This window comes from Falco cherrug, chromosome 7 (genome assembly GCF_023634085.1).
Source record: "Falco cherrug isolate bFalChe1 chromosome 7, bFalChe1.pri, whole genome shotgun sequence".
NCBI lineage: Eukaryota > Metazoa > Chordata > Aves > Falconiformes > Falconidae > Falco > Falco cherrug.
This window is the reverse complement of record NC_073703.1, coordinates 185,225-211,724: the sequence shown is the minus strand read 5'-3', so window position 1 is coordinate 211,724 and position 26,500 is coordinate 185,225. Positions and strand designations below refer to the sequence as shown.

The window sequence follows — 26,500 nt, the reverse complement described above, 5'->3', positions numbered from 1 at the left end:
CCTGGAAGTTAGAGTTCAAAGCATAAAAACCCATTAGGTCAGTATTAAGTTACACCCTGGTCATCAGAGGGAAAAACTAAGGCAGTTAACTCAGAGCCACATGAAACTTGCATTCAAAAACACCAACAGTGTTTTATTCAGACAAAATAAACAGCCTTGCTTTGAATGAGATTATCATTCACATGATATGACATTTGCCATGATTATGCGAGTCAGAAACACATCTTGCCCCAACAGTATAGGACGGTGTAAATCATCCTCATAGAGGCAACAACTCTCAGCTCCTCCAAATGCCATCACAGCCATTCCCACTGCCCTGTCTTAAGTTTCTGCTGGTGTTGAGTTGATCTTCGGCTCTCCCTTCCACTATTATTTTCTGATTTAGTTTCTCTATCAGTCCATCTTATTTAAGCTACATCCTGTAATTTTAAAAAATTTTTTAGCTTTACATTTTTTCCTAGGAGACTTTCTAGGCTTGAGCCAGATGGGGCCCTCCTTCTTTCTCTTGGCTCTACTCACTGTAAGGAGAATAAAAGCCTCCTCTGTTCTCTTTGGACAGGTTTCCAGCACTTATAGGACAGTTTATCTGGAAGGAACATTTCCTATTTTTCCATGCGGCAACAGATACCATAGATGGGAGATGCAAGTATCTTCACTGCTAAAGAACAAAAACTCAGAAAATGCCCTCTCCATCCCTCTTTTAGACCAAGACAGAAGACAGACTTTGGGCACTCTCCTTGCCCCACCATCCTTGACCTCTCAAGAATTCTTTGATCTCCAAGCACTTTCTTCCACAAGACCACAACAGCCTGAAGGGACCTCTGGCAGTCTCTGGTCCAGCACCCTGTCAGCTTGGATCAGTTCATCAGCACCTTCTCCAGTCCAGAGTGACCTGTCACCCAAGGATGGAGATCCCATACTTCGTTGGGGTCACTGGCTTCTATTGAACTATTTGACCACCCTCCCAGTCCCTTGCTGAGCAATTACCTGAAGCGATGATGAAACCTTTATCAAACAAGTATTAGAGAAGCAGGCAGGGAGGGGACTATGCCCACATGGTTGTCCTTTAGCTCCTGCCCACCTGTGGCTCCCTCTGGACAGCTGGTTGTCCATGAAAGGTAGTGCTTGAGGTTGCCCACAGTGAATGTACCCACATTGTGAACGCCACAAAGACAGGCACTCACTTTGAAAAACAATTTTCACAATAACTTTTTTGAGGTTCTTCACCTTCCATCCTGGTCTTTCCATCTCTCACATGTAGGAAATTCTGCATCTGACAGGAACTCAGAACCACACAAGACTCAACATGCTTTAATGCCCCTATGTACCACTAGAAGGGGCACACGTAAGTACACCTGCCTGGTGGCTACTACTTATGGAAAACCAGCCTTCACTGTAAACACACACTTGATGGAACATCTGACCTTCCTTTTCCTGGCAAGCAATTGTCTTGCCCCAGGTATAAATACATTCTTTAGAAATACATAAATGCATAACTTAAAAACTGCTTTGACACAGGCAGGACTCACAAGGAAAGAAAACCATGCTGCAGTCCCAGGGGAGAACTTGTACATTCACAGCTCCATCTGGATCCCTTGGTCAAACCTTGTGTCCCTTGCACAAGTGCAATGAGAATCAGCAGTTGTAGCTGGGTTTTGAGGCTGTGTCACTGCTGTAGCACAGGTCTGTAGTGTTTATAGGTTTCATGTTTAATGCTGTTAGGTTCACTTTCAGGTAAAGTCTAATTGCAGAAAATATCAGCCAGTGCCCTTGACTTTAAGTGATATTGAGTTTTGCCTGGCAGTGTTATGACTTGTCAAGTGGCCCCGTCCTCCACCAGACACAACAATGACTCCTTGCTGATTCCTGCTGCTCCCATGGGACAAGGGTTATTTCCAGTGGGCTTCAGACCCCGCACACCACAGGGTGCAGATGGGAGAAGCCTTTCCAAAAAAGCAGCCTTGGCCTCATTTGGCTAGGGTGATCACTGAGGTTGGAAAGCAGCTGGTGGATTTTGATGTATTTAGCCTTCAAATAACTGTTGCCTCTATTAAAAACAGCAGTTCTCAAGGCTGGCCATGTTCACCAGCAGGAGTCAAGGGTAGTCCTGCCCTGGGCCAGCCCGGAGCAGTGCTGAGCAGAGCTCGCTGAGGTCATTCTCATCATTCTCCTCTGGCTCACCGCTGGAGTTGGAGGGGTTGCTGCTGGGCAAGCTGTGGCCAGAGCCTGTCCTCAGAGATGCTTGCCCCTTTGGGTCCCCACTCAGCACCGACACAACCTGGAGGCACATGCTGCCTGTGCAAGCAGGAGTTGTCTGGTAGCTTGGCTGGGAGTAATTCCTCTGGCTGAAAAACTGCCCTAGCAGAGACTTCTGGAGGGTTGTTTGCAGGCTTTCACAAGTCCTCTGTTTTGTGCTCAGCTGAGTGTAATGCAAATCCAACTGCAGGACCACGTCTGTCTGGAAGGGGAGAACAAAGGACACAAAGTGAATCAGAGACAGACTTGAAGCAGAGCTTTTTCTCCATTGCCACTGTCAACAAAACTGAGACTCTGCTGGCTGTTCTGTAGGCTCACAGCCCCATGCTGTGGCATGATGCAGCAATGCTACTGCCAGAGAAAATGAGCAGTTGCATACACTTGATGACATTTGTGAGCCTCAACCATGGTTTATGGATTTTAAGAGTTCTCCTGAAATCAGGCCACCTAACTTGAGAACTCATTAGCCCAGTTCAGGGCACTGTCACTGAGAGCATCACCCCCAGGACACTGGCACAGGGGAGCAGATGGGGAGAGGGACTGCACACGGGCAAGCTGCACCCACACAAGGAACAGCATGATGTTCATCCCAGCCAGGGCATGGGGCTGCTGCACACACAAGAGGAAAGCATGCAAGGGAAGGAATATGAACCACTTAAATAACACACACATCACACAGTAAAAGCCAATAGTTTTCAACAGCAGCGCTCCATAGGGATCCATTTGCAGCCTAGCACTATTTTAGATTTTTATAAAGGATGGTGAAGAAATCAGAAAATAACCATATTCATGGCAGCCAAATCCCTGAATGTGAACCCCCAACACGGCACTGTGCCTGAGATGCCTGGCTGTGCAAAGTAGGGAGATGTATAATGAAGCAAGAAAAAAAAAATTTAGCAGGCAGTGCAGTGTCCAGATCTCATGTCTGCGCTTAAAAGCAATGCTGAATGCTTGGGAAGGGTTCAGAAAAGAGCTCCAGGAACAATCAAGGACTGGAAGAGCTGCCATATGCTGAGACATGTCATGCACTCAGCAAACAGAGCTTGTTGTAGGCAGATCCAGGCAGCAGCTCAAGAGCAACATTCAGTGTGAGCTTGTGTGGAACAGAGCAGATAAGAAGCTGGCAAGATCCAATGGCTGAGTGTTGGAGAAGGGAAAAAAAACCACCAAAATGAGAAACAAGGTGCACACTGCTATTTTTGGAGAGATAATCTGCTGGAAGAGATGAGCCAGGGGACTAACAATTCTGCCTCTCTCATGGTATTTAAGTAGTTCAAGGGTCTTTTTAAGTATGCCAAAGATGCATAGCTTGGATTCAGGCTTGATAGTGTCACCTTGACAGCAGGGGATAAACTCTCCCACTGCTTTAGATCCTGGCCAGCCCATGAGCCCATCTCTCAGGCAAGCACACAGATTAGCGAGACATTCTTAATCTTAAATATTTGGGCCGGTCTAATCTCCCCTAGGCTGACAGAGGCAAAGAACAGCCCCCTGGCCAGGCAGCACAGAAAAACAGAGTAAACCAAGAGAAAGAGGATGGCTTTTGTGCCTTGAAGGTCAACAAGTTCATCTAACATCAATCTGGATGTTACACCAACACAAGCATGCCAAGCACCTTCCACATGGAATCAAGAGACAGTCAAGAGGGGCACATCCAGCTAGAGCCAGCAGGGATGGGGAGTACCAGGGTGCAGGTGAACCACAGAGATTTGCACCTGGCAGCTCCCTACCTGGATCTTCTGTAGTCCACAGAGCTGGAAGACACAGTCCAGCTCCTCTCGCTTGTACACAGAGGCGAGGAGAGACTCCACTTGGTCCAGGTGACACTCTTTCAGGATGGCTGTGTGGTCCATCTCCTGGGTCAGGAAAACAAAGAGGAAACAAGGAAATTTCAGCATCAGACATGGAGGTACAACTGCCCATCAAACATGCTGCTTCTCTGCACACAGCAGTGCCTGGGGCTAGGCTGTGCCCTTGGCACTTTGGCTAATGGAAATACTACAGAGTGCAAGTAACAGAAATATAGAGATTTTACACACTCGCCTTGTGCATATCAATGGGAAGACCTAACTAAACATCCCTTGAGCATGTTTGCCAGGAAAACTGTGGTATAATGGGATTTCCACCAGAGCATATAGCAGCAACAGCTGGTATCACAGCCACCTGTAGACTAAGCAGTGTGTCAAGGAGGACATTTTCCACGAGCATAGTTGGAGGAAGCTCTGAGTTGTGCCGGGTGCTGAGTTAGTGCTTCACCATCTACAGAACTGGCAATTCTTGCCGAATTACTCAAACTTATCCAGAACAGTGAGGAAAGCCAGAAAGGATCTTGCACAAGTCTCAGAGCTCTTGTTTACAACCTTGGCACAGTTTTCTGCCCTGACTTTGTTGCACCAGCTGTCATGGCCTTTGACCGGAACTGGTACCCTACTCATTTCCCATCCCATGCTTACACTACTGCTTATTCCCACACACATGCAGTAACTTGCATTAGCCTTGACCTCAGATTGCATCTCCTTCTAGAATCTAACCCTGTCTTTCAGCACCTTGCAGAGATGGCTACAGCATCTGTGTATTTAATAAGTGCATGCTATGGTGCATCACTGAGGTCATTAATGAAAAGTAAAAACCAAACCCACAGCCCTGTTTTTTCAAAAGAAACAATGCATTCAATCACCCTCAGAGTAGGGAAGTTCTCAGTTTTAAGTGGAATATCCTGCATTTCAGTTTGTGCCCATGGCCTCTGGTTTTGCCACTGGGCACCACTGAGAAGAGCCAGGCTCTGTCTTCTTTGCATCCTCCCTGCAGGTTTTTATATAAATTGACGAGATCCTCCTGAGCCTTCTCTTCTCCAGGCTGAACAGTCCCAGCTCTCAGCTTTTCGTCTCTTCATCACCTTTGTGGTTCTTCACTGGGCTCTCTCCAGTATGTCCATGTCTCTCTTGTACTAAGGAGCCCAGAACTGGACATGGCTCTGCCGATGCGGCCTCACCAGGGCTGAGCAGAGGGGACAGATCACCTCCCTCAGCTTGCTGGCAGCACTCCTCCAAATGCAGCTCAGGATCCCATTTGCTTTCTTCACTGTGCAGGCAGCAATACATTGCTGGCTTATGGTCAGCATAGCATCTATGATGTCTGCCACCACCCCCAGGGCCTTTTCTGCTAAGTTGATTTCTAGCCTCTTGACCCACAGCTGTGCCTGTATATGGGGTTATTCCTCCTCAGATACAGGACTTTACATTTCCCCTTGTTGAACTCTAAGATTCCTGCTGGCCCATTTCTCCAGCCTGCCCATGTCCCTCTGGATGTCAGCACAACCCCCTGGTACATCAGCTGTTCCTACCAGTTTTGCGTGAGCAGCAAACTTGCTGAGGGGATGCTCTGCCCCATCATCCAGATCAATCTTTAATGAAGATATAAACCAGTATTGGCCCTACTACTGATGCCTGGGGCTCCCCACTATTGGCATCTATCTAGACTTCATGCCACTGATCACAGCCTTTTGAGTCTGGCAGCTGAGCCAATTTTCAATCCACTTCATCTACTTATCTAGTCTGGTACCTCATCACCTGGTCTATGAGGATATTACAGGAGAAAGTATCAAAAGCCTTGCTAAATCAAAACAAACAATATCCACTGCTCTCCCCTCATTCACTGAGCTAGAAATTTCAATGCAGAAGGCTATCAGGTTATCAGGCAGAGCCTCTCCTTTGGCGACTGCTCCCAATCATCTTCTTGTCCTTGCTATGTTCGTAAAGGGCTTCAGGGATTATTGGCTCTATCACCTTCCCAGGGATAAAGGTGAAGTTGATCTGTCTGTAGTTGCCCAAATCTTTGCTCTTGCCCTTCTCAAAGGCAGGAATGAGACTGGCTTTCTCCCAGGCATCAGGAAGACCACCATGAACTGATGTAGAATGGCCTTGCAGTCTCATCACCATCTCTGTCAACACTCATGGGTGCACCCTGTCAGGTCCCATGAATCTGTGAATGTCCAGTTTAAGCACTCCATGAACTGGTCCTCTTCCACCAACTGTAAGTCTACCTTGCTCCAGACCTTCCCCTTAGTGTCAGGGTTCTGGGAGCCCTGAAGGCTGGTCTGATTAGTAAAGACAGAGGTGATGAAAGCATTGAGTATCTCAAACTTTTCCATGCCCTGTGTCACCAGGGACCCTATCCCATTTAGCAGTGGGCTCATATTTCCTCTTGCTTTTCCTTTGCCGATATACTTGTAGAAGCCCCTCTTGTTGCCACCAGATTCAGTTCCAGATGGGCTTTGGCTTTCCTAACCCCATGTCTATGTGCTTGAACCACATCTCTATAGTCTTCCTATGTCATCTACCCTTGCTTTCACCTCTTGCACAACTTTTCATGCATGAGCTTAGTTAGGAGTCTCTGGCACATCCATGCAGGCCTCCTGCCACCTATGCTTGACTCCCTGATCATCAGGATCCTTGAAAATTCACCAGCTCTCCTGGACCTCTTGTCTCTCCAGGGCCACGTCCCACAGGAACACAGCTCTCCAGCCTAGTGACCTTCAAGACATTCACTTAGGTGAGGAGCTACCTAATCTTGAGGGATGAGTTAAAGCCCTGACACATAAGATTCAAAGCCCCTCAGCTGACAGTAACTCGTTATCCACAAGTATCCACACTCTGCTAAATTCCCAGCCTCAATAGCCTCCTGTGCCAATGACTTCCACAAAGTAATTACAGTGCATGCAGGTAAGTATTCCCTTCCATTAGTCTCCTTGATCATTTCTGGCTGTGTAGGAGTCAGGAAATGGAGGTTTTTTCTAAACATTTTTTTAGCCAATTCATAATTATTTATAAATGTTTTCCCATGGTGGACTGCATTTTTTAATAAGGATGATGCCCAAAGTTTTGGCTGGCCCAGAGTTTCTGATATTCTACATAAACTGGGGAAAGTGTGACTGGAGAGGCCATTAGGTCAATCAGCTCCAGATCAAGTGACTTGAAAACAAGGAGATCCAACAGTTTTTAAAAAGTAAGCACTTAAACAGCACAGAGCAAAAAAAAAAAAAATGGGAAAGTTTTAGCTCTCAGTATCATTCCTTTCTACAGGTGTCCTACAGCAGCCTCTCTCACTGAAGACTGCGCTTGTCAAGTAAAAAATGCAAGCCAGGCATGACACAAGACGGGAGAGAACACTACCGCTGGACAACGAAAGAAAATTGATCAATGATAGAAAATTCCACAACAATTATCTCTGGCAAGCCCAGGCTCTCTGCTTAAGTCACTTTGATAAGCAGAATGTGGCAAATGGTGGGAAAACTACAATTTCCTCAGCCAAATGTCTCCCTGGGTTCCTTCCCCAGGGCTTATAACATGCACCTCACACTGAGCCTGTTTCTGTTGGCCTTCAGCCTCCAACTCCTGCATCTCAGCAATGCCAGCGTGACCCAGACAGTTCCCCAGCTCGCCTCAGCATCCCTGAGGAGCGCTGGCACAGCAAGGATGCAGCCAGCTTGCCCAGATCGTGCCCTCCTGCAGGCACCCGTGCATCTCCCTGTGGTCTCACAGGCAAGAGGGGGTGGCCTCGCTGTGGATGTTTAAAGTGGGGTAGATTAATTGCAATCCGGAGAGGATGTGCTGTCACATCAGCAGGCACCACCGGAGGTCAGTGTGACCTAGCACTGCCCTGGAGTAGGACAGGGATGGGGATCCTACTGCCCTGGCATTACAGGGGTCCCTTTTTGGTCTCCCCAGTCCCTCTGGAGACAGCTCTGGATGCAGGAGCAGGCAGCCGGGTCCCCCTTACCCTACAACTGCAGATGTGGGGTGGATGCACACAAACACATGCAGACACGCACACACACAACTTTCATGCATGATTAGGGAGCTCACAGGGGAAAACGATGCTCCAGCTTGGAAATGGGCAGGATCAGGCTCCAAACCTCCTGCTGGATGCACCGCGTTGCATCAGTGACCACAACATACTTAGGGGCAGCATACCTCCAGGAGCAACAAGGGCTGAAAAATCCACCACAGTTATACTACGCTTCAGAGAAAGGACTACCGAAAATGAGGAAGATTGTTAGCAAAACACAGCAGCAAATTTAATCTTTAGAGGTGGCATGGAGACCACCAGGAAAGGCCACACTGTGCATGTGGTCTGTTAGGAAAGGTGTGAGAAAGGGTACAAGGAAGCAGGGAAGTATATTGTTGCATTAAGATATATTAGCACAGTGGGCTAAGAAGGCATGATTCAAAAAGCCACATCTGCTTCCAAACATGGAAAACAGAAAGGCACTTCACCTCAGTCAGATTAAATGCAGTAATTTAACCAGGCAGGTCAGAAATCTGTCTGAGTGGCAACAGCTAAAGGCACCAAAACTTGAACCACATACTTTGTGATGCATTAGGAGCAAGGGAGGCAGTCTGCGGGGCACTCGAAGAGGTGTTTGCAGAGAGAATTATTTGCATCAGAGGTAGCAGACAAGGGAATCCTTTTCCATGTGGGTTCAGCCTTTCCCAGCCCTTAGGGCCCCTTGGACTCACCCTAACCACTCTCCCAACTCTGCCCTGGGTAAGAAACTTAGTGGGAACTCAGGAGAAGGGGACCAGCCAGAGGACTCACAGTGGGCTGGCAAAGCAGGAGGCGAGCATCAGCAACATGGTCCGGGGCAGGCTGCAACTTGGCGCACACATACATCAGGTTGGAGAAGAGCCAGTGGAAGTGGAGCTCCACCTGTGCCCCACAGGGGAAGATCACCATTTTGCTCAGCGGCTCTGGAAGGGAAAGCCAAAGAGGGTCAGCTCCTCAGAGAGCCCTGCCAACACTTCTCTGCAGACCTATGTCCCTGAGGAGTACTGGGACCCCCAGCTCTCTCCTCCCCCTCCACCTGATAGCCCTCCCCATTCTCTGCATGGTTTACCGTGGCTGCATCCCCAGCACTCAGCAGTTGCTCCCAAGGGATAGATCGGGTCTGTCAGGGACCGGGCTTCCTTCAGAGTGTGTTTGATCTCCATCACCTGCTTCCCAGTGACCAAGGGATCCTGGCCAATGTCTGGGGGAGAGAGTTTGGAGGTGCAAGGGTCACTCCAGGTTCCTTATTTATCTCCCTGCCTTTTCAGACCCTACCTGAACATCTCCATACTGCTGCCAGGTTACTAAAAGCTCACACGGGGCATGTCCTGTGATTTGGTTTTGTCCTCGTTTTTGCTGAGATAGAGTTAAGTTTCTTCTTAGTAGCTGGTACAGTGCTGTGTTTTGGATTTAGTACGAGAATAATGTTGATAACACATCAGTATTTCAGTTGTTGCTTAGCAGTGCTTACTCTAAATCAAGGACTTTAAGTTTCCCATGCTCTGCTAGTGAGCAGGTGCACAAGAAGCCAGGAGGGAGCAGAGCCAGGACAGCTGACTTGAACTAGCCAAAGCGATATACCGTACCATAGAATGTCATGCTCAGTATATAAACTGGAGGAAGTTGGCTGGGAGGGGCCAATCACTGGTCAGGGAGTGGCTGGGCGTCAGCAGCTGGCAAGCAACTGTATTGTGCATCAGTTGTCTTTCTTGGGTTTTATTTCTCCCTTTTTGTTGTCTCCCTTTTCATCATCATTATTATAAAACTATTAATTGTTAAACTGTTCTTGTCTCAACCCACAGATTTTACCTTTTTCCCCAATCCTCCTCCCCATTCCACCATGGTGGGGTGGATGAGTGAGGGGCTGCATGGTACTTAGTTGCTGGCTGGGGTTAAACCACAACAGGTTTTTAGGGAGGGACAGCTGGCTGGCTGGCAGTGATGGGGTGGCATGGAGCCACTCGATTTCTGCTGCTATTTCTTCCCACCCCTGCTACTGACACAGATGTTTTGTAGCTCATCCCTTACCTTCTAACACATCCTCCAGCATGTGCGTAACCTTTTTCTCTTGCAGAATATGTTTCTTCAGGTATTTCATAAAGATCCCAGAGGTGAACTCCCCATCCTGCAATTCATAGGCTTCTGCATCTTCGCTCCTGCAAGAGTAAGGACTCATCCTCACATTTCTGCAATAGGCACAAAGCCCCAGGGGTGAGTCAGAGCTTGCTGACTCCATCCAGACTCTGTTGGATGAGTCCGAATTAGCTCCTTAAGCTAATGACACAAAGTGCTTGGTTTTGGCCCAGGAAAGGCTAGGAAGAGCACAGGATGGGAAAAAGCAGCAGAGAGGGGTGGGAGAGAAGAACACAGCCTCTTTTGCCCGCCTAGGTGGGTGACAACAGTTGAAAAGACAGTAGAACTGGCACTGGAGCAGTAAGCAACACTGATCATCTCGCACTGATTCTCTCAGGAGGCTTCAACTGACCTCAGAGCACACACACCTTGGGAATCAGGCTCAGGCCTGGAAGTATATATGACAAGAGCTGATACAGGTTACGTGTTGAGGTGGCAACTGATGCAGGAAAGAAGTGCCTGAACAGCAAATGCTAGAGATGAAGGGTGAGCGCCAGAGGAAACACAAGAGAAGACTTCTCAAGTCTCCAAAGCTACCACACATCAAAGGATGCGAGAAGATGTGGCTGCGCCAACATTTGATTCTGTGTCACAGTGTAAGGATGGCAAAATGCACTTACGTGGCATAGCCATAAATGGTATTGCCCCAGGGCTCCAGTGGCTGCACCTGGGAGAGGGCACACTCTGGGTTGTACCTAGAAGAGGAGACAAAGGTACGAGTCAATATCGAGGTAATCCATCAGCATATGCCTGGAGGGGACAGAGACTGTATGCTCCACGACATCCATCTCCTATGTATGGCAATAACACCAACCCCCACATCAAATATAACCACCCATATTACTTGGGCAGCAACAGAGGCTAAAGCCTGGAGCCCTATGAAGAACACAAACCACAGGGAAACAACAAGTATATAGGGCTAGCTCTGACCTGTCTGCACCGGTGAACTGCTCCTTGCCTTGAAGTGAGCCTGGGAGCTGTGGGTGCAATGCCTCCTCACTCCTGAGGCTGTCTTTTAACACATCCAGGCAGCAGCACATGCAGAGAACATACGGGTTCATTGTGGCCCAAGGGATGACTGTCCCTAAGAAGTCAGAGGCGTGTATATTGCATGGCTATGGCTCAATCGCCTGTCCCAGGGGTCTGGGATACCCCACAGGTCCCTTCCAGACCATGCACACACCTTCTGCCCCAGGAAACCAAAGCACACTACAGCTGATAGACCTCCGGATCCCACTCAGAGATGGGATCAGGACACACATCCAGGTCTCAAAGCCCAAAACTGGTCCCAGCACCCTGGTTCAGATGCAGGTCAGTGAGAACAGATCCTGTTATTTCCAAAATCAGGTAGGTGTGGGGTAACAGTCCTGGTTTCCACTGAAAAAGTTATTATGGGTGCACTTAATGGCCAAGCCTTGCCCATCTGACTGCAGCCAGACTGAACAGCATGGGAAACAGCCGCCTCCAGTTTACATCAATGACTTGAAGCTGTTCCGAACTGCACAGGGCCAACAGTCAAGCACAAAGGCAGCAACACTGTGTTATTCAATTCCAGCAGTTATCTGGGGCTGAAGCTGGCACACTAAGAAGAGCAGAGGGGACAGCTATATTGCCATCAGCCAGCACATTACCTACTGCTGGCGGCACAGTCTGGAGATGTTTAATGGCAGTATTCATCTGGCTTGTCTAAGTTTTCTAAAGATGATCAGAAGAGTAAGTGTGGAAAAGGAGCTATGCTTCTAAATATGAAGATTTAGCAGAGAAATTTATCTGCTCCTGAGCTGCACCTAAATGAACACAGAAAACTGGGATTCCAGGTCCAAGGAGAAATGAGACATGGGATCCCAAAATAAGAAGAGGTCCTGCTGTCCCCATGCTGGGCACATCTACCCAAACCTGCACATACAAGAGATGATGCCAACCTTTTGTGATGGCACCAGCAAGCATCCAGAGCTCTGGCAAGGCCAGCTAGTGCCTGCAGCAGAAATGCTGGCTGTGATCCCCTGCCCCAGCAGAAGAAAAGCTCCAGCAGAGGCATTTCCAGATCATGACCAAACACAGGGAGTGGCCTGACAGCAGAGAAGGTGGCAGCCCTCCTTCCTGCTCCAGACCGCCCCCCCACCCCCAAAAAAAAATATCAGTTACACAGAAAATCCCATGCAATCCGTTTCTGACCTGCATCCCAGATGGTGTCATCCTGCTGCCCTATCTCCTAAGCAGCACATGCTAACAACCTTCATAAATCAGGGAGCTCCTGGAAGAGGCAACCACATCCACCCAAAATTAGCACACAGATATATGAGGCTACACACAGGCTCCATGCTCCTCGTTCCTCTGCTGAAGCTGAACATCTGCTACCACTTGGCAAAGGGAGATGTGTTTCTCATTGCCTTGGCATTTCTGATGCTGACATATGGGGTGAAGAGATACTCCAGGTGAGATCCCTCTGAGCACACACACAGCTCCTCCCAATTCATGCACAACTGAGCAAACTGTTGACAGACTTGCAGCATCAGTCCAACCAAAAGGGCACTGGAAAAGGAGGCCCCAGGAGCCTTGTTTTACAGAGTGGTGTAAACACACACAACTATGAAATCCAGATGCTTTGCTGAGCTGAAATAGTGACTTCTTGAGAAAAACGAGCTCAGGAGAGAGCTTCTACAAGCAATCCCCCACAACCCTGGGATTAACACCTACTGCACTAGGTGCTGTGCTTGCTGTGGGAAAAGGGAGGAAAGAAGTGTGAGGTCTGGGGGAGGAGAGAGAACAGCCACACAACCATGCCTAAACATCACAGCAGATCTCACACTGCATCCTTTTCCCAAAGCATCATTAAAACTCTGCTGAGCATGGAAATCACTGGCAACGCCAAGAAAGGAGACATCAGCTCCAAATCTATTTCATAGATTGTCACCATTCACATTAGTGAGCCCTCCACAACACCACACCCCCTCCCCATCACACACTGCCCTTGGATGGACTACCAGCAGCCTGGAGGCACACTAGCCCAGCTTCACTGGTGCATCTATGAGAGCCAGGTGCTCCTGCTCAGCTGCAAGCCAACCCCTGCCTGGTATCATGCTGGGGAGAGCAGCAAGATGCTGCCACGTGTGCCAGGGGGCACTTGACAGTGCAGGGAAGCAACATGCTCTGCTCTCAGCAGCAGTGGTGAGCAAAAAGGTGGAAAGGGGATGCTTCACTACAGGGCATTCAGAGGAGGTATCAAAGGACATCAAGCTCCAGTGATGCTGGCAACTCAGAGCTGTAGCAGCAGGATAAGCCCCAGTGAAGACAGCTTGTAAGCTATTCAAAGTCAGCATTCCCACCTCTGCAGCTAAAAGGCATCAGAGAGTTAATATCTTTCAAGGGGCTAGCAGCTCTTTCAGGGCAGTGGTATCAAAATCTTGTTGTCCTTCTGGTTCTTAGTGCAGGAACCACAGAAGGAAGAGGAAGACTGTTCTGCATTTGCCCTCCAGGTCTTTTCTGACCTGTAAATCTGCCTCAGGAGACTGAAAGAAATGAGGTAATGACACCTTCTACTGGAACAGTCTACCTACCTCTGCTGAAAATGGGTGAGCAGTAATTTTCTGCAGCCCACAAGCTGCAGGATAGAAATCTGCAGACCAATGGAACATGATGGGCTTTCCACAGACAGAGAGCAAAAAGCTGATCTCTGACCTCAGCAGCAGCCTGGGTCCCACTTCACAACATGACCACTTCAGAAGCATTTAAGGCCAGTAAAAAACAAATAGCACAGCTTAAAATATTGCCCCATTGTGCTGCACTCTTCTCACTGAGATGTTAACAAAAACACAGCCAGGAGGAGAGAGGTAAGCTAAACAGTGCCAGCCTGAGCATGTGGGCAACATGTACCATGAAAGCACAAGGTCAGTGAGATGCTGCTACAGCCTGCCAGGTCAGGTGTTTCAGTGCAGGGGGCTGAAACACAAAAAGACAAAACCTATGCTGAGTTTCAGCCAACAATTTATGCCAGGGAAGAGCCATCCCTCCACAGGCTTTAGGCAACTTGCCTGCATTTGCCAGGCTTCTTCACCCCAAAAAAATCAAGGAAGGTCTCCAGCTCCTTCTCTCCAGCAGATCTCAGGCATCATCTAATGCTCTTTGCACCTAATACCTGACCAGCTGTTCTCCCCAGGACATCCTGCAAGACCTGACAGTCTTGCTGATTTTATGACACAGCCCAATCCATAGGAACACCCCACGTGGTAGTGTAGAAGCCCACTGCTGAAGCAGGGGCTGAGGCTCACAGCTGTTTCCCCTGACCCCTTGAAATGCCACACTCTGCCCATCCCGGGTGAGGAAGGGGGAATGCACCCTACCATTTCCTGCAGGTGTCTAACAGGATGAGGTTCAGGGCTGTCTGCTGTTGCTGCATCTTCTGGAGGATCCTCTGCACACTGATGCAGTTCTCAGGGGCATAGGGTTGTGGAGCATCAATGGGGACCATGTAGTTCCTCCCTGAATGTTCGTACCCATGCCCAGCATAGTAGAATATAGCTGCAAACACCAAGAGGAGAGGACGAGTCATGATGCAAACCTGCAGGTCAGTAACCAGCTCCCCACAGCCATGTCCCACTTCCTGTCCTGAGGAGATACTGGTGCAGGACAGACCTAGACCAGCGGCACCTATGAAACTGGATCTATGTTGACCTCACAATTTCAACCTTTTTTTCCAGTCCATTCCCCTCTGCAGATTTGGAAGCAGCCCTGAGAGGCTCTCCTGTACTTGTGTTTTCCAGCACAGTTTGTCAGGAGACCCCAAAGTGGCTGGGTTTACATGTTTCCATAACCATCTATGCTACCACACCCAAGCTCAGTATCTGCCCAGCTGAGTACCACCTTTGAACAAAGTTTCAATCACCAGCTCTTTCCAAGAATATGACAACAGACGAAGCATGGAAGTATTTTACCATGATGGAAGACACATTCACAGCTTTTAAAATGAGAAGCTCCTCAGCTTCTTAGTTTTGGGGGAGAGACTAGCAATGATTAGGTGATGGGAAACACTCTCCAGATTTCAAAAGCCTGCCTGTATTTACAAACCTAAAAGCTGGTGAAAAATGAGAGACAGAGATGAGTTCTTCAGATGCCCAGAACATGCGGACCACATACTTCAACAACCTCAGACCAGATACCAGCTCTGTAAGGCAGGAGAGGAGTCAGACTCATCCAGTTGTTGGTAGGAAGTCCAACACCTAACAAGAACTTTGGTTTTGAGTTTTACTCGTAAGCACATAAAACTTTGTAATGGTTTCTGCCCTCACAGGAAATGGCAACACAGGGGCATTCAGCTTGGAAAGCCAGCACAGAAGAGCTCAGCATGGCCCAAGCTGGTGCTTCCCTCAAACCCCTGAGTTTGGTGAAAGGCTTTCCTTCTGCACAGGGATCCGCATGGGGGCTGTAGCTTCCTGAAAAGAAGCTGTACATTAGCGGCCTACCTCTTCCCAGCACCAATGCAATTGCTTGGAGGATCCTGGCGAAAGCAGCTTAGGGAACTGAAATGTGTTAAAAATTGCAAGGTGATGCAAACAGTTGCACTACCACAACTGAGGGCTTGTGAAGAACCAGAGGTCTGAAATGGGAACAAGTGGCTAAGAGGCCAAAGCAGGAGGAATTCTTCAGATTTGCTGCCAAAGCCCCTGCTTCACTGAGTAACCTCTCTACTTTCTCTCCACTGTTCCTGCCCCTGTAGTTCACAGGACATTCACTTTGATCTCTGATGCTGCAAAGGATGCAGTGAACGGGGGCAGGAGCTGAAGAACTAAAATCATGATCTCATCATACAGAGGATGGAAAGCATGACCTCATAGTAAAAAAGGCCTCAAGTCACCTTTGGTTTCTATTCTTAGAGGACAATGGAAAGTTACTCAAATGGGTGTTCTCACAGGTGCCACAAGGTTTGGGTTCCTCTTCTTGTAGATTGCCTGCCAGACACAGTGTGCTCTGATCTACAGAAGTTTAAATTTTCTTTCACAACTTGCAAATCAAGCCACAAGAACCTCCCCTGAGACTACAAAATAAGCCAGGAAGCCTTCTGGAAAAATCATACGCAGGCACTTCCGGTTTGGTGCCTCAAATCATGGGGCACTGATGGATTTTGCCTCTCTGCCTCTCCTCCTGTACATGGAAGGGAGGTGATGACATCTGTTACCAGGCAGCACCACTGACACTTGGAAAAAGCTGAATTGCAGAAAAACCCACAAAGAATCAGTCATTAAATACTGCAACTTTTGAGGTCTTTTTGCACACCCTCAATGCACTGTCAAGTGCTCCCCAGGCTATCACAAAGACTCATGCTCAAGTCAAGATACATGAGTTTCACATCAGCTGAGCAACTCTGCAAACCTCTCCTGGACTTAATCTTTCCTTTTGAACAGGAAAGTCAACAATTTGCCTAGAGAAAGAAAGGGGTTTTTTTATTCCGAGCTAACACTTCAATGTTCTTCCCACATCTTGTAAGACAAAATTGCTGATCAGAGACAAGCTTCTGAGTACCATATTAAAAAGGAGAAGCTCCAGACACTGCTTATAACACAGAAATGTCAGTTTGCAGCTTAATGCCAGCATAACAGCATATTCCTAGAATTTCACTCACAACTTTCTGCTCTCATTGCATTTCTGAATTTTTTTTACTTGGGACTTTTTAGGACACTCAAGATAACATCTGGGGAGATTCCTCATTTGCCTGAGGGTTGCATTACACCACTCAGGGGATGTTTGGGGCCTTCAAAAATCCTCTGCGGCTTTTCTGAAAGGAGATCTGGAGGAAAAGAAGCCAGATGAGCCACCACCTCCACACACTGAATTAGAGAAGCCTTTGGATCACCTTGAACATGCAGCCATACAATATTGCTGTGCCTGAAAATGAAGCCATTCATTGGCAGATAGCACCTCCAGGTTCCTCGAGCAAGAAAAATCAGGTAGAAGCACCAGGATGCCTCTGTGCAAGTGCACATCCAACACACACACATGAATGCGCAGGACCAGCTATCACAGGCACCCTTGGGGTCTTTGTAGTTTTAACAGGCTGCCTAGGTTGTTCCTGGAGCTGCTGTCTCACCACTAATTTCCCATGAGTTAACATGAATCCTAAACCTCTCTGTCAGTTCTAGATACTTGTCCTGGAGCTAGTGCCTTGAAAAATTGATACATAGGACTTGTTAGCTTCTTCTAGATGTGCATTTTTACTAACAAGACAAGTTAATTTCAATGATTTGTACTTCACCTGGTTCTATTTTATGTAAGGAAAACAGCTGAAGAAATTCTGGAAGACACATCACAGTGAGAGGCACCACACTTTAAAATGGAGAAACCCTGGGGCAATCAGCAGGAAGACTGACCCAATGCCCCACCATTAAGTCTGGATGCCACCAATTACAGCTAGAGTCCTGAACTCAATCATATTGCTGGCACCAGCCTGTGCTGGGGTTCACTGCCTCCAAATAATAGTAGACCACTCAGCTTAGAAAACTGTAAAGAAAACCACCATCCAGAGCAGGTTATGCCTAGCAAACACTTGAGGCTTATCAAGGTTCAGTAACTCTGTTGTTAATGTTTTCCCTGCCAGTGCACAAAATCAGTTTTGCCAGGAAGGATCAGTACCCACGAATGCAGAAAAACACTAGAAGTTTAAATAAGGCATGACAGCATGAAAGGCTTGCCGTTTCCAAATCTTTTTTCTCTCAATGCTTATGAAAACAACGGAAGCGCTATGGATAACATGCCGTTTGGTCCTCACATGCCACAGATAGAGGGTAGGAACAGCAGTGCTGTGGGAAAAGCACAGCAGCCCCCCAGGATGACTCTGGTCTGGGAGAGAAGGTAAAGTTTGAGATGCAAGGGGATTTCAGAGCGCAACCACAAAAGGAAGCTGCAGTTGAAGTCATAGGAATATGCTGTCATCAGACAATGTGCTTGGCCAGAGTGGCGACAACTATGTACTGCCTTTCCTCACCAGCTCAGCCTCCCCAAGTGAGTCAGTGTTTCCCAGAACGAGGTGGCTTTGCAGCATTTCACTTGTGGCCATGTCCCTATCCGTTGCACAACCTCCAAACCTCACGCTAAGCATGGGGCTGGAACTAGCCCACGCTGACTTTCACTGTCTGAGTGCCCTCGTGTGCCACGCAGCTGGGAGGGTGGTGAACATAAGCCTTGCACCAAGATTTGGAAGCAAAAAAACCATATGCAAGCTTTTTTTCAGGGTATCTCTCAGGCTGGGAGAACCTCAAAAACCCCAAAGAAGTTGTTACCACCAAATCTGAACACCTGCTTTAAGACCCACAAGATCTGGTGGTTGGTTTTGTTTGAAGAACACTTCCCCACTGAGGACAGCGTGCAATAATCTCAAAGCCATCTGCAGCTGGGAATGCTCTTAGGCAAAAAGGTTGTCAGAGGCCCAAATTAGACTATCAGGAAAGAAAAACAAGGAAATCACGGCCTGCTGTAGCAGTCACAGCTCAAAAGGAGCTTCTCTCTGCACTAAGGAGAGTGGTGGGGGCAATCGATGGTCAACCTCCTCTATTTCGTCATCTAAGGCAAAATCAAAACACCTTCTCCCATTTGCCATCAGAAGCACTGGCTCCCTAAAACCTCAGCATGACACCATACTGTTGGAGTTGGAGGTGAGCCATGTGTTAAAGAAACAACTGCTTTGCCTGCCTGTGTAACCTGGCCAACACTGAATGGTGTTTATCTAGGGGCTCCTGCCAAGGCCTGGTACAGCTGCACACTGTGCTCCAGGTCTCCCTTGTCCCCTGCCACAAAGGAAAGTTCAATTTCTTTTAATTCAACAGCTGTTCAGAAAATTTCCAAATCCCTGCTCCTCCCTGGCATGAACGACTGCTATCCACACATCAGCTGCCGGCTGCTCAGCACTGGCAGGTAGCTGGTCTGGCTTTGCCTTACCATAGACTCCCTTCCCAAGGAGCTGCAGGAACCGACTGATGGCTGTCACCATCTCAGCCTTGTTCAGATCCAAAAGGGAGACAACCTGGAAGCTCAGCTGCTCCAGAAGAAGGCTCAGCTCAAACACATCTGTGACAGGAGCCATGAGGTTGGGATGATGCTGGTAGTGGTTGTTGCCCACTAAAAGCGCTATCTTGCCTGTAGCTAAAAGAAACACCAAGTGACAAAGCTGTAAACACTCATCAGGATGCAAGGTATCACATCCTTCTGTTGGAGTGAAGATACAGGAAATATTTTCTTACATCTAAGCACGAAGGATAGACCCTATGCTGCTACAAGCCTGGGGCACCCTCCAGAAAGCCTTTGCCTTTCAGAACACCTTGACAAAATACACAACCATCCATTTTGATAAAAAAAAAATAAAAAAAAAGCCTTGAAAAGTTTTCATTTGACAACCAAAACTCCAGGAGTGCAGGATTATCTGCACTACCGAGATTATTCGGCACCTGCCCTACCATGACCACAGGTCTTACGTGCCAGTGGTGCCTGGGAGGGAGATGCACTGACCCAGGCTAAGAGGTCCTTTCTCTCATGGGATTAAACTTACTCCCCTTGCTGAGACTGACCAGCACTTGTCAGGGGATGGGACTCATTCTCTGCCTTGAAGCTGTGATCAGAGAAAAGCAGAGAGCCCATGACAATGGGGACATAAAGGCTTGAAGCAGTCTTTGCAGGAAAGGCACTTCTATGCCCTGTCCTCCCACCCACACTGGAACCTGGCTTTTAATTAAAGGAATAATTGCTCAGGAAGAAAAGATGACAGTACTCACCAAAAAACTTCTCAGAGCGACACATATCTGGAAAAGAAAGAGGGAAGTGATAAGCCTCTGCCAGCACCCAGCACCCCACTGCCAGCTCCCATCGCAGGTCTGAAACCTGCTCCAACATCCCCCAGCAATGCAAAGCTGGATCAAACACTGCAGAGCATCACTCCTTGGGCAAGTTCTTCATAGCCTGACTGCTAACCTTAAAGACACTGGTCTGGTGATTCTAGGGTATTTATGAAATCCTGAGCAGCTAGGAAGCAAAGCTTGGAGAAGGGGCAGACCAGGGGAAGGAGAGCCAGCATGGAGGAGCTCGTACCCATCAGCAGGTCTGCGCTACTTGTACCAGCCCTGCCTGGGCTGCCACACTTCCCAAAGTGACTTGTCCACTCCCTCACTGCAGCAAAAGCAAAGGAAACACCATGACTCAAGGTCAACGTAAGCTTCACAACAGACAGCTTCTCCCCATAAGCAGTCAACACAGAGGAAGTCACCTCTTTGCTTTTGACTACTATAATATTCCCAGTCTTTCAGCATCCTGCTTTGCCTTTCCCTGCCTTTAGCAGCTCTAGCTCAGAAAAGCCACTTCAAACATGACTCATTTTTGCAAGCCCCACAGCTCCCCTGCCCAAGCACTTCCAGACTCTTAAAATCATCATTACCCTAACAGCTCCAGCTTTTCCACTGAAATTAAAAATAACTAAAAAAATCTATCCCAGGAGAAAACCCTAAAATCCTACAGGCTCAAAAAAAGAAATTATGGGTATTTAATTGCATAAGTCACAGGGGTCAGGAAGATGTTTAGCACCTGAAAGAGTGTTGCTAATGCAGCAGGGGTGTCTGGAAAGGCATCACAACAAGCCCATTCATCCTATTCTACCTCTGACAGAGCCTGTTGCATGTTAAAGCTAGCCAGCTGTAACGTTTTGAACCTAACCCAATCTGGTGCCCCTTTTCTCATTGCCTGGCCCCCATACATGCTGTTCTGGCTCTCTGGCTACACAGGACCAATTTCCACTCTGGAGCAATTTTAAAGCCAGCCTAAAAGGCGGAATGAGAAGCTTATGCATAGAAAAATCTCTAGATGGAGTAAAGAGCCAGCAAAGCTAGCCTCTGCTATTCCTGTCTCACAGAAGGGCAAAGGCCGCCATCACACCAAAGGTGGAGCATGCCCCAAGCTCTGGGGACCCATCTTCTCCCTGGGATCTGGCAGCATCAGGTCTGGGCTGCCACCCTGAGGGGCCTGACATTCCTGAAATAAACACCATCCTCTCCAACTCTTTGTGTCTGAGTACACCACTACACATCAGCAAGGCTGTAAGTGAGGTTTACCATAGGAGCCCACAGCGATTTGGCTGAGGAGCTACTAAACCAGCACCTTGGCAAGGCAAGAAAAGCACAATGGGCACCTGAGAGTGCTCAACCTGCCCAGACATGGTATGTTTCTGACAGACTGCAGGACCCAGCAGCACCCACGCTGCGGTACAGCAGATCACTGGGTTCTGGGTTTTTTCTTTCAGACATTGCTTCCTCGCTACCTCTGAACCTTGTTATCAAGGAATCCTATTTATCATGGTCTGACGGATGCCTGAGCTTGCTGCTCAGCAGGCCTTGCACAGCTCTGCTGAGATCATTGTACCCAGTATATCCAGGGTGCGAAACTGCTCTCTGCAGGCTGTTCCCATGACAGCTGCCCAAGTACTGCCAGGGCACTCCAGCCTCCTTCCCTCCAGATCCCCATGCTGCTGCTCTACTCCAAAATGTCTTATCTTTGGATCCCTGCAGAAGCAGTATTCAAACTGGTGGCCTTTCTTTTTGATAATAAAAGCGTGAAAGATCCACCCAAGCTAGGGGAAGGTGCCAGTGTCAAAGCCACCCATCCTACCTCTCCTAACCCACACCCTGGTGCCCAGCTTCCCCTGCACTGACTGAGCTGCAGGGTAACATGACAGCACTGGGCTCCTTGTTCACCAGCTTGGCACTTCCAGGTGGGAGCACTAAATTCCTTTCTGACCTCTAATTACTTTTCATGCTATAATGTGATCTGCAGCAAAGCAGATGCGGGTTGACTCTGCTCACCTATGTGAATATCCACGGCGCTGGTCCAGCATTCTCCATGGCTATTGGAGGCACAGCAGAGGTATGTGCCGGAGTCACTGACCTTTGCATGGGTGATCTAGACATACCAAAAGTTAAATCACACTGTTTATGGTGAAAGTTTGCAGCCCCCTGTCCCTATCTGCCAGAGGCATCTGTGGTCCTGGAATAAAAAGTCTTTTTTTCTTGCTGTTCGCTAAGACCTCATTCCTTGCCTCACAAAGCTAAGATTTCCCATGACCTTCGTCTTTTTAAAAAGCTCAGAAATGCCAGACGCTAAAGTCCGCTGCAGACTCCAGCTTCTACAGCACTAGAATCCTCTGCCCAAGTGTCTTCCCTTCTTTCCCCAGCAGCCCCAAAACCCTGTGTCATAGCCATACTCTGCCCCAGGAGCCACACTGGGACAACGGTGCATGACCAACATCAGAAGCTTGCCTGTTTTTCCTCATCGGTGACATTTCTAGACTTCTGATCATGCCCATTGCTCTCTTTGGCAATTTTTCAACTCTTATCCATCTCTCTTGCTGTGGGACAAGAAACAGAGCAGTACTAGCTGGCAAGGACCTCTGCCATTCTCCAGGCCAGGCTCATGCTCAGAGGGGAACTAAAGCCACCACTGAGTCAGGCTGGTAACCTCCTCTCTCCAAGAACAGAGATCTCGCTGCCTTTCTGGCTCCAGTGCAGCACCACCCACCTCCAAATGAAGAACCTCTTCCTAATCCCCAGGTGAACTTCCCTGTGAAAAGTGCAATCTGAGGCCACCATCTTCTACCATTACTGAGAAGAGATTGGATCTCATCTTCATTACCCTTCACATGATGCCCCAGAAGGAAATCTGCCTTTCTTGCTTCAAGAAGTCAGCACTGACTTATATTCAGCCAGTGACCCAAAATAAAGCCAGACTTTCACCGTCTCCCTGACTTTTCTGCTGGGACTAAACACTTTTCCTTCTAGCTCTCGTGCAAGCAGACAGCACTCCCACAGCTCCACCACTCCACAGTCCCCTGCACAGACATGCCATAGTTGTCCTTGTGCCACTGCTGCAAAAAAAGGCATGAGAGATGTGCCGAGAGCCCTTGACACATCTATGAATTGGATACTTCTTAGAGAAACATCCACAGCTTTGAAAGAAGCCCATAAAACCTATTCACTCTTCACCCAGAATCCTTCACTCAGCTAACAAAGCAACAGGGATGATACATGGAGTGCTTTCTCACAGCCCTGCAACACAGCAGGGAAAGATAGCTAAGCAGGATGCTGTTTCTTGAGGGCTGGAGAGGCAGAAACAACAGGCAAAGAGAAACTGCTTTCTACTGGCATTCATCCAATCGTACAGATAAAAGCATGCCCAAGCCCTGACACACAGATATGAGCCAGGCTTAAGGACTGCCACAATCCACATCCAAAACAGTTTGCCTCACAAGGCACCAATTGCCACACCACAAACAAAACTAGCAAGCTACAATAAGGCTTTACTGTGGGTCAGATTCTACTGTCCACACTGTTTCTCCATCCTCCAGAGACCAGACCACACTACCACTTGTCTCTGCTAGGTCCAGACTCTTCCTTATCCAGACCCCTCCTCCATCTAAGGCCTCCCTCTCCTACAGGCCTCAGAGCTATTTAACCACTTAGCTGAACAAGCTACAGCTGCACATCATCCAGGTCAATCAACCCACTGCCACCAAAACAAGGCCACAGCTGCATTTTATCAATGTTAATCAACCCACTGCCTTCATTCCTCTACATGCCACTTGTCATGTCCAGGATGACAATACCACAATTTTCAGCAGTCTCTTCAAGGCTTCTGAGTCTCTCCCACATCCACCATCCACCATCCAGCAATGAGCTTCTCCCATCACCCACCTCATCAGCCAAAGTTTCTGAACTATCCCAAGGCAACATTACCCAGAGTTTTTTTTTCTTCTGGTGTTCCAGCAGGTTCCCATTCCGGTACCACTGGTACCTGGGGGCTGGGACCCCCATGGCAGCACACTGCAGCTGTAGTGGCTTCCCCACTTCCCCGCTCTGCTCCATGGGGTTGAGGATGATGACTGGTTCTCCTTGCCACAGCCGAGGCGGCAGTCCTGCGAAGCAGCAACAAGGAATTGGTCCTCCCTCCACAAGGCCAGAAAACAATGGTAATTCTTCCCCCTGTATAAGACCCTGCGTGTATTGCCAGAAAAGCGAGCCTTTTTCACCTGCACCAAGACATGCTGTTCCACAGGATGGCTGTGGTTGCAATGTCACCGCTACATCTTTCTGCTTTGGGAGCAGGGAATCCTTGAGAGTGACACCTGCGATAGTAAATGACACACCAAAACCCCCTGCTTTCGGCTTCCCAAACCTGACGCTCACCCCTTCCTGCCAAGAGTGCAGTCAAACATGCCAAGGTCAAACCCACCCAGAGCTATTTTTGCTCAGCTTTGAAATAGCCAGATCACCTTTTCCAGTCCCTCTACCCAATGCAAACAGGCAAACACCCTGGGAAACTGGGAAACCCACAGCAAGCGATCAGCAGGAGGAGCAGGCACATATAGCTGGGGCTGTTGGGACCATGACAGTGACCTGACCCATCCAGATGATGGATGCAGTAGTCTGGCTTAACCTGCAGGCTCATGGTAGCTGGAGCAATCTCTCTATATTGTGATTTTCAAGCTGGGAGGACACGCTGTCCCAGGAACTGCACAGGATCACTGTTGCAAGGGTGGGCAAAGCATAAAGTACAGAAAAGCTAGAAGACACGCTCGTACCTCTGGCAACACACTGATGGACCTCCACCTTCACCCAGTTGGTGAAGACAGCATTTTTGTAGAGGTCATTGATTCTGCAGGTGTACAGTTGGGTCTGCTGTGCAGTGACGGGCAAGTCTTGCCTGGTGGCACCAGGAACTGGGCAGCAGACAGACTAAAGGGAAAACACAGGCGGTAGGCGGCCAGTCCCTCGTCATCGCTGGCAGTAGAAGACACCAGCAGGCCCCTTGTAAGACCAGGAAAAGTGGAAATTCCACATTTCCTCCCCTCCTCCATCCGCAGGGATGCAGAAGGAGCTTTTCCATTGCACACCCTACCCCAGCACCTGCACACGCATCCCACCCTGCTCTCCTTGCTCTCCTAGCCACCAGATCTGCCCACAACGGGCCAGCAGCCCCACTGCCGGGGGAAGGGGCCCAGGCTGGTGCCACACCAGGCCCAGCTCTGCCCCCACTATTACCTGGTGCTGGCAGAACCACTGGTACTGCAGCGGCGTTCGTCCCTCGGCCCTGCACCGCAGCGTGAAGGCGTACCCCGCGGGGACTGACACAGAGACTGGCTGCTCAGTGATCACGATGGCTGCGGAGAAACAGGTCGCAGAGGTGGGCACAGCCCGGCAGGCGCAGCCCAGGCGCCCACTCCCAGCCGGCGGCCTGGGCTGCAACAGGGCTCCCGCCGCGGGAGGGAGCGAGCCTGGGGAAAGCGCGGGCTCTCGGCCTGCCGTGCCCAGAAGCGGCCACGGGGCTTTCCTGGGCCGACCCCGGGACCCAAAGGCACGATGCGCCCGGGTACGGGGCACGGCCCAGGCCAAGCCGCCTCGGGGCTCCCGGGCGGCCGCTCACCTTCCTGCATCGCTTCGCCGGCGGCTCCTCCCCGGTCTCAGCGGCCGCCGGCCGGGCCCGCGGCGGCTCCTCTCGCGGGGACGCAGCGGCAGTACCTGCGGCGGGCGGGACGGCAGCGCCCGAGGCTGAGGGCGGCTCGGGCCTGGCCGGCGGCGCCGCTCACCCGGCACGGCGACGGGCGGCCATGGCGGCCTCGGCGGCCTCCGGGGCGGGACAGGCCTCGGCGGGCTCTCCAGCCCCGCCGCCGCCGGCCCCGCACCCTCCCCGCCGCCGGGCCCGCCCCGCTCCCACAGCGAAGCCAAGCAGCCGCCCCTCCCCTGCCGACGGATACCCTCACCCTTCCCCGCGGGTGACCGCGCCGCGACCATCCCCCGCCTCCTCCCCACGGTGCCCCCCACCGAAGTACACTTTTCTGCATCCCCACGGGTGTCCTTACTTCACTCCCACCGGTGCCCTCGCCCCCGTGCCCACCACCACCCTTGCTCTCATCCCCACAGCCACTCTCTCCCCCTCCCCACGGCCACCCTGCCCATCGCACCCACCTCCCCACGGCTGCCCTCCCCTCTCTCCGGCGGGCGGCAGCCCAAGGCTCATGGCGGAGCCACAGCTCTGATGCCCCTGTGCCGCTGCCCCCGCCAGCCTGCTTGCCCCAGAAATCCCCATCAGCTGGGGCAGGCATCACGGGGCCAGGGGGAAGTGGCACTGGGCCAGCTCAGCCAGAGGTTGCACAAGCCCCTCCAGCACACAGTAGAACCGGGACAACCGCGGACAGCCAGCTTCCGCAGGGGAAACAAGGTGGCAGTGAGCATCAGGACTTGTCACTGATGTGCCGTTACTTTAATTT

At 49.7% G+C, this 26,500-nt stretch overlaps 1 protein-coding gene across 3 annotated transcripts; it reads right to left on the bottom strand.

Annotated features, from left to right (window-relative positions):
- Nucleotides 1-116: 116 nt before the first annotated feature.
- On the bottom strand, nt 117-26,340 carry LOC102055483 (mucosa-associated lymphoid tissue lymphoma translocation protein 1 homolog). 3 transcript variants are annotated; one of them, XM_055716540.1, is made up of 15 exons: nt 26,199-26,340; nt 25,657-25,751; nt 25,275-25,393; nt 24,815-24,968; nt 23,970-24,148; nt 22,044-22,140; nt 19,971-19,997; nt 19,141-19,344; nt 14,556-14,733; nt 10,836-10,910; nt 10,111-10,268; nt 9,152-9,283; nt 8,854-9,005; nt 3,987-4,112; nt 117-2,458 (listed from the first exon to the last, which is right to left on the bottom strand). In XM_055716540.1, the coding sequence occupies exons 2-15, from the start codon at nt 25,664-25,666 to the stop codon at nt 2,096-2,098; spliced, it is 1,974 nt and encodes a 657-aa protein (XP_055572515.1). In that variant the 5' UTR covers nt 25,667-25,751; nt 26,199-26,340; the 3' UTR covers nt 117-2,095. The 3 variants fall into 3 exon arrangements, with proteins under 3 accessions (XP_055572515.1, XP_055572517.1, XP_055572516.1); XM_055716541.1 differs by lacking the exon at nt 26,199-26,340 and having other exon boundaries at nt 130-2,458; nt 10,111-10,238; nt 25,657-25,943; XM_055716542.1 differs by lacking the exons at nt 19,141-19,344; nt 26,199-26,340 and having other exon boundaries at nt 118-2,458; nt 25,657-25,945.
- Nucleotides 26,341-26,500: the final 160 nt, after the last annotated feature.

Bases quoted from the DNA above. Each gene is read 5' to 3' on its own strand.
- LOC102055483 (XM_055716540.1), bottom strand. The intron at 19,345-19,970 runs GTGAGTACTGTC...TGTTTCTTTTAG, and splicing joins TCGCTCTGAGAAGTTTTTTG to CTACAGGCAAGATAGCGCTT. The intron at 9,006-9,151 runs GTAAACCATGCA...TTTCCCTTCCAG, and splicing joins GTGCTGGGGATGCAGCCACG to AGCCGCTGAGCAAAATGGTG.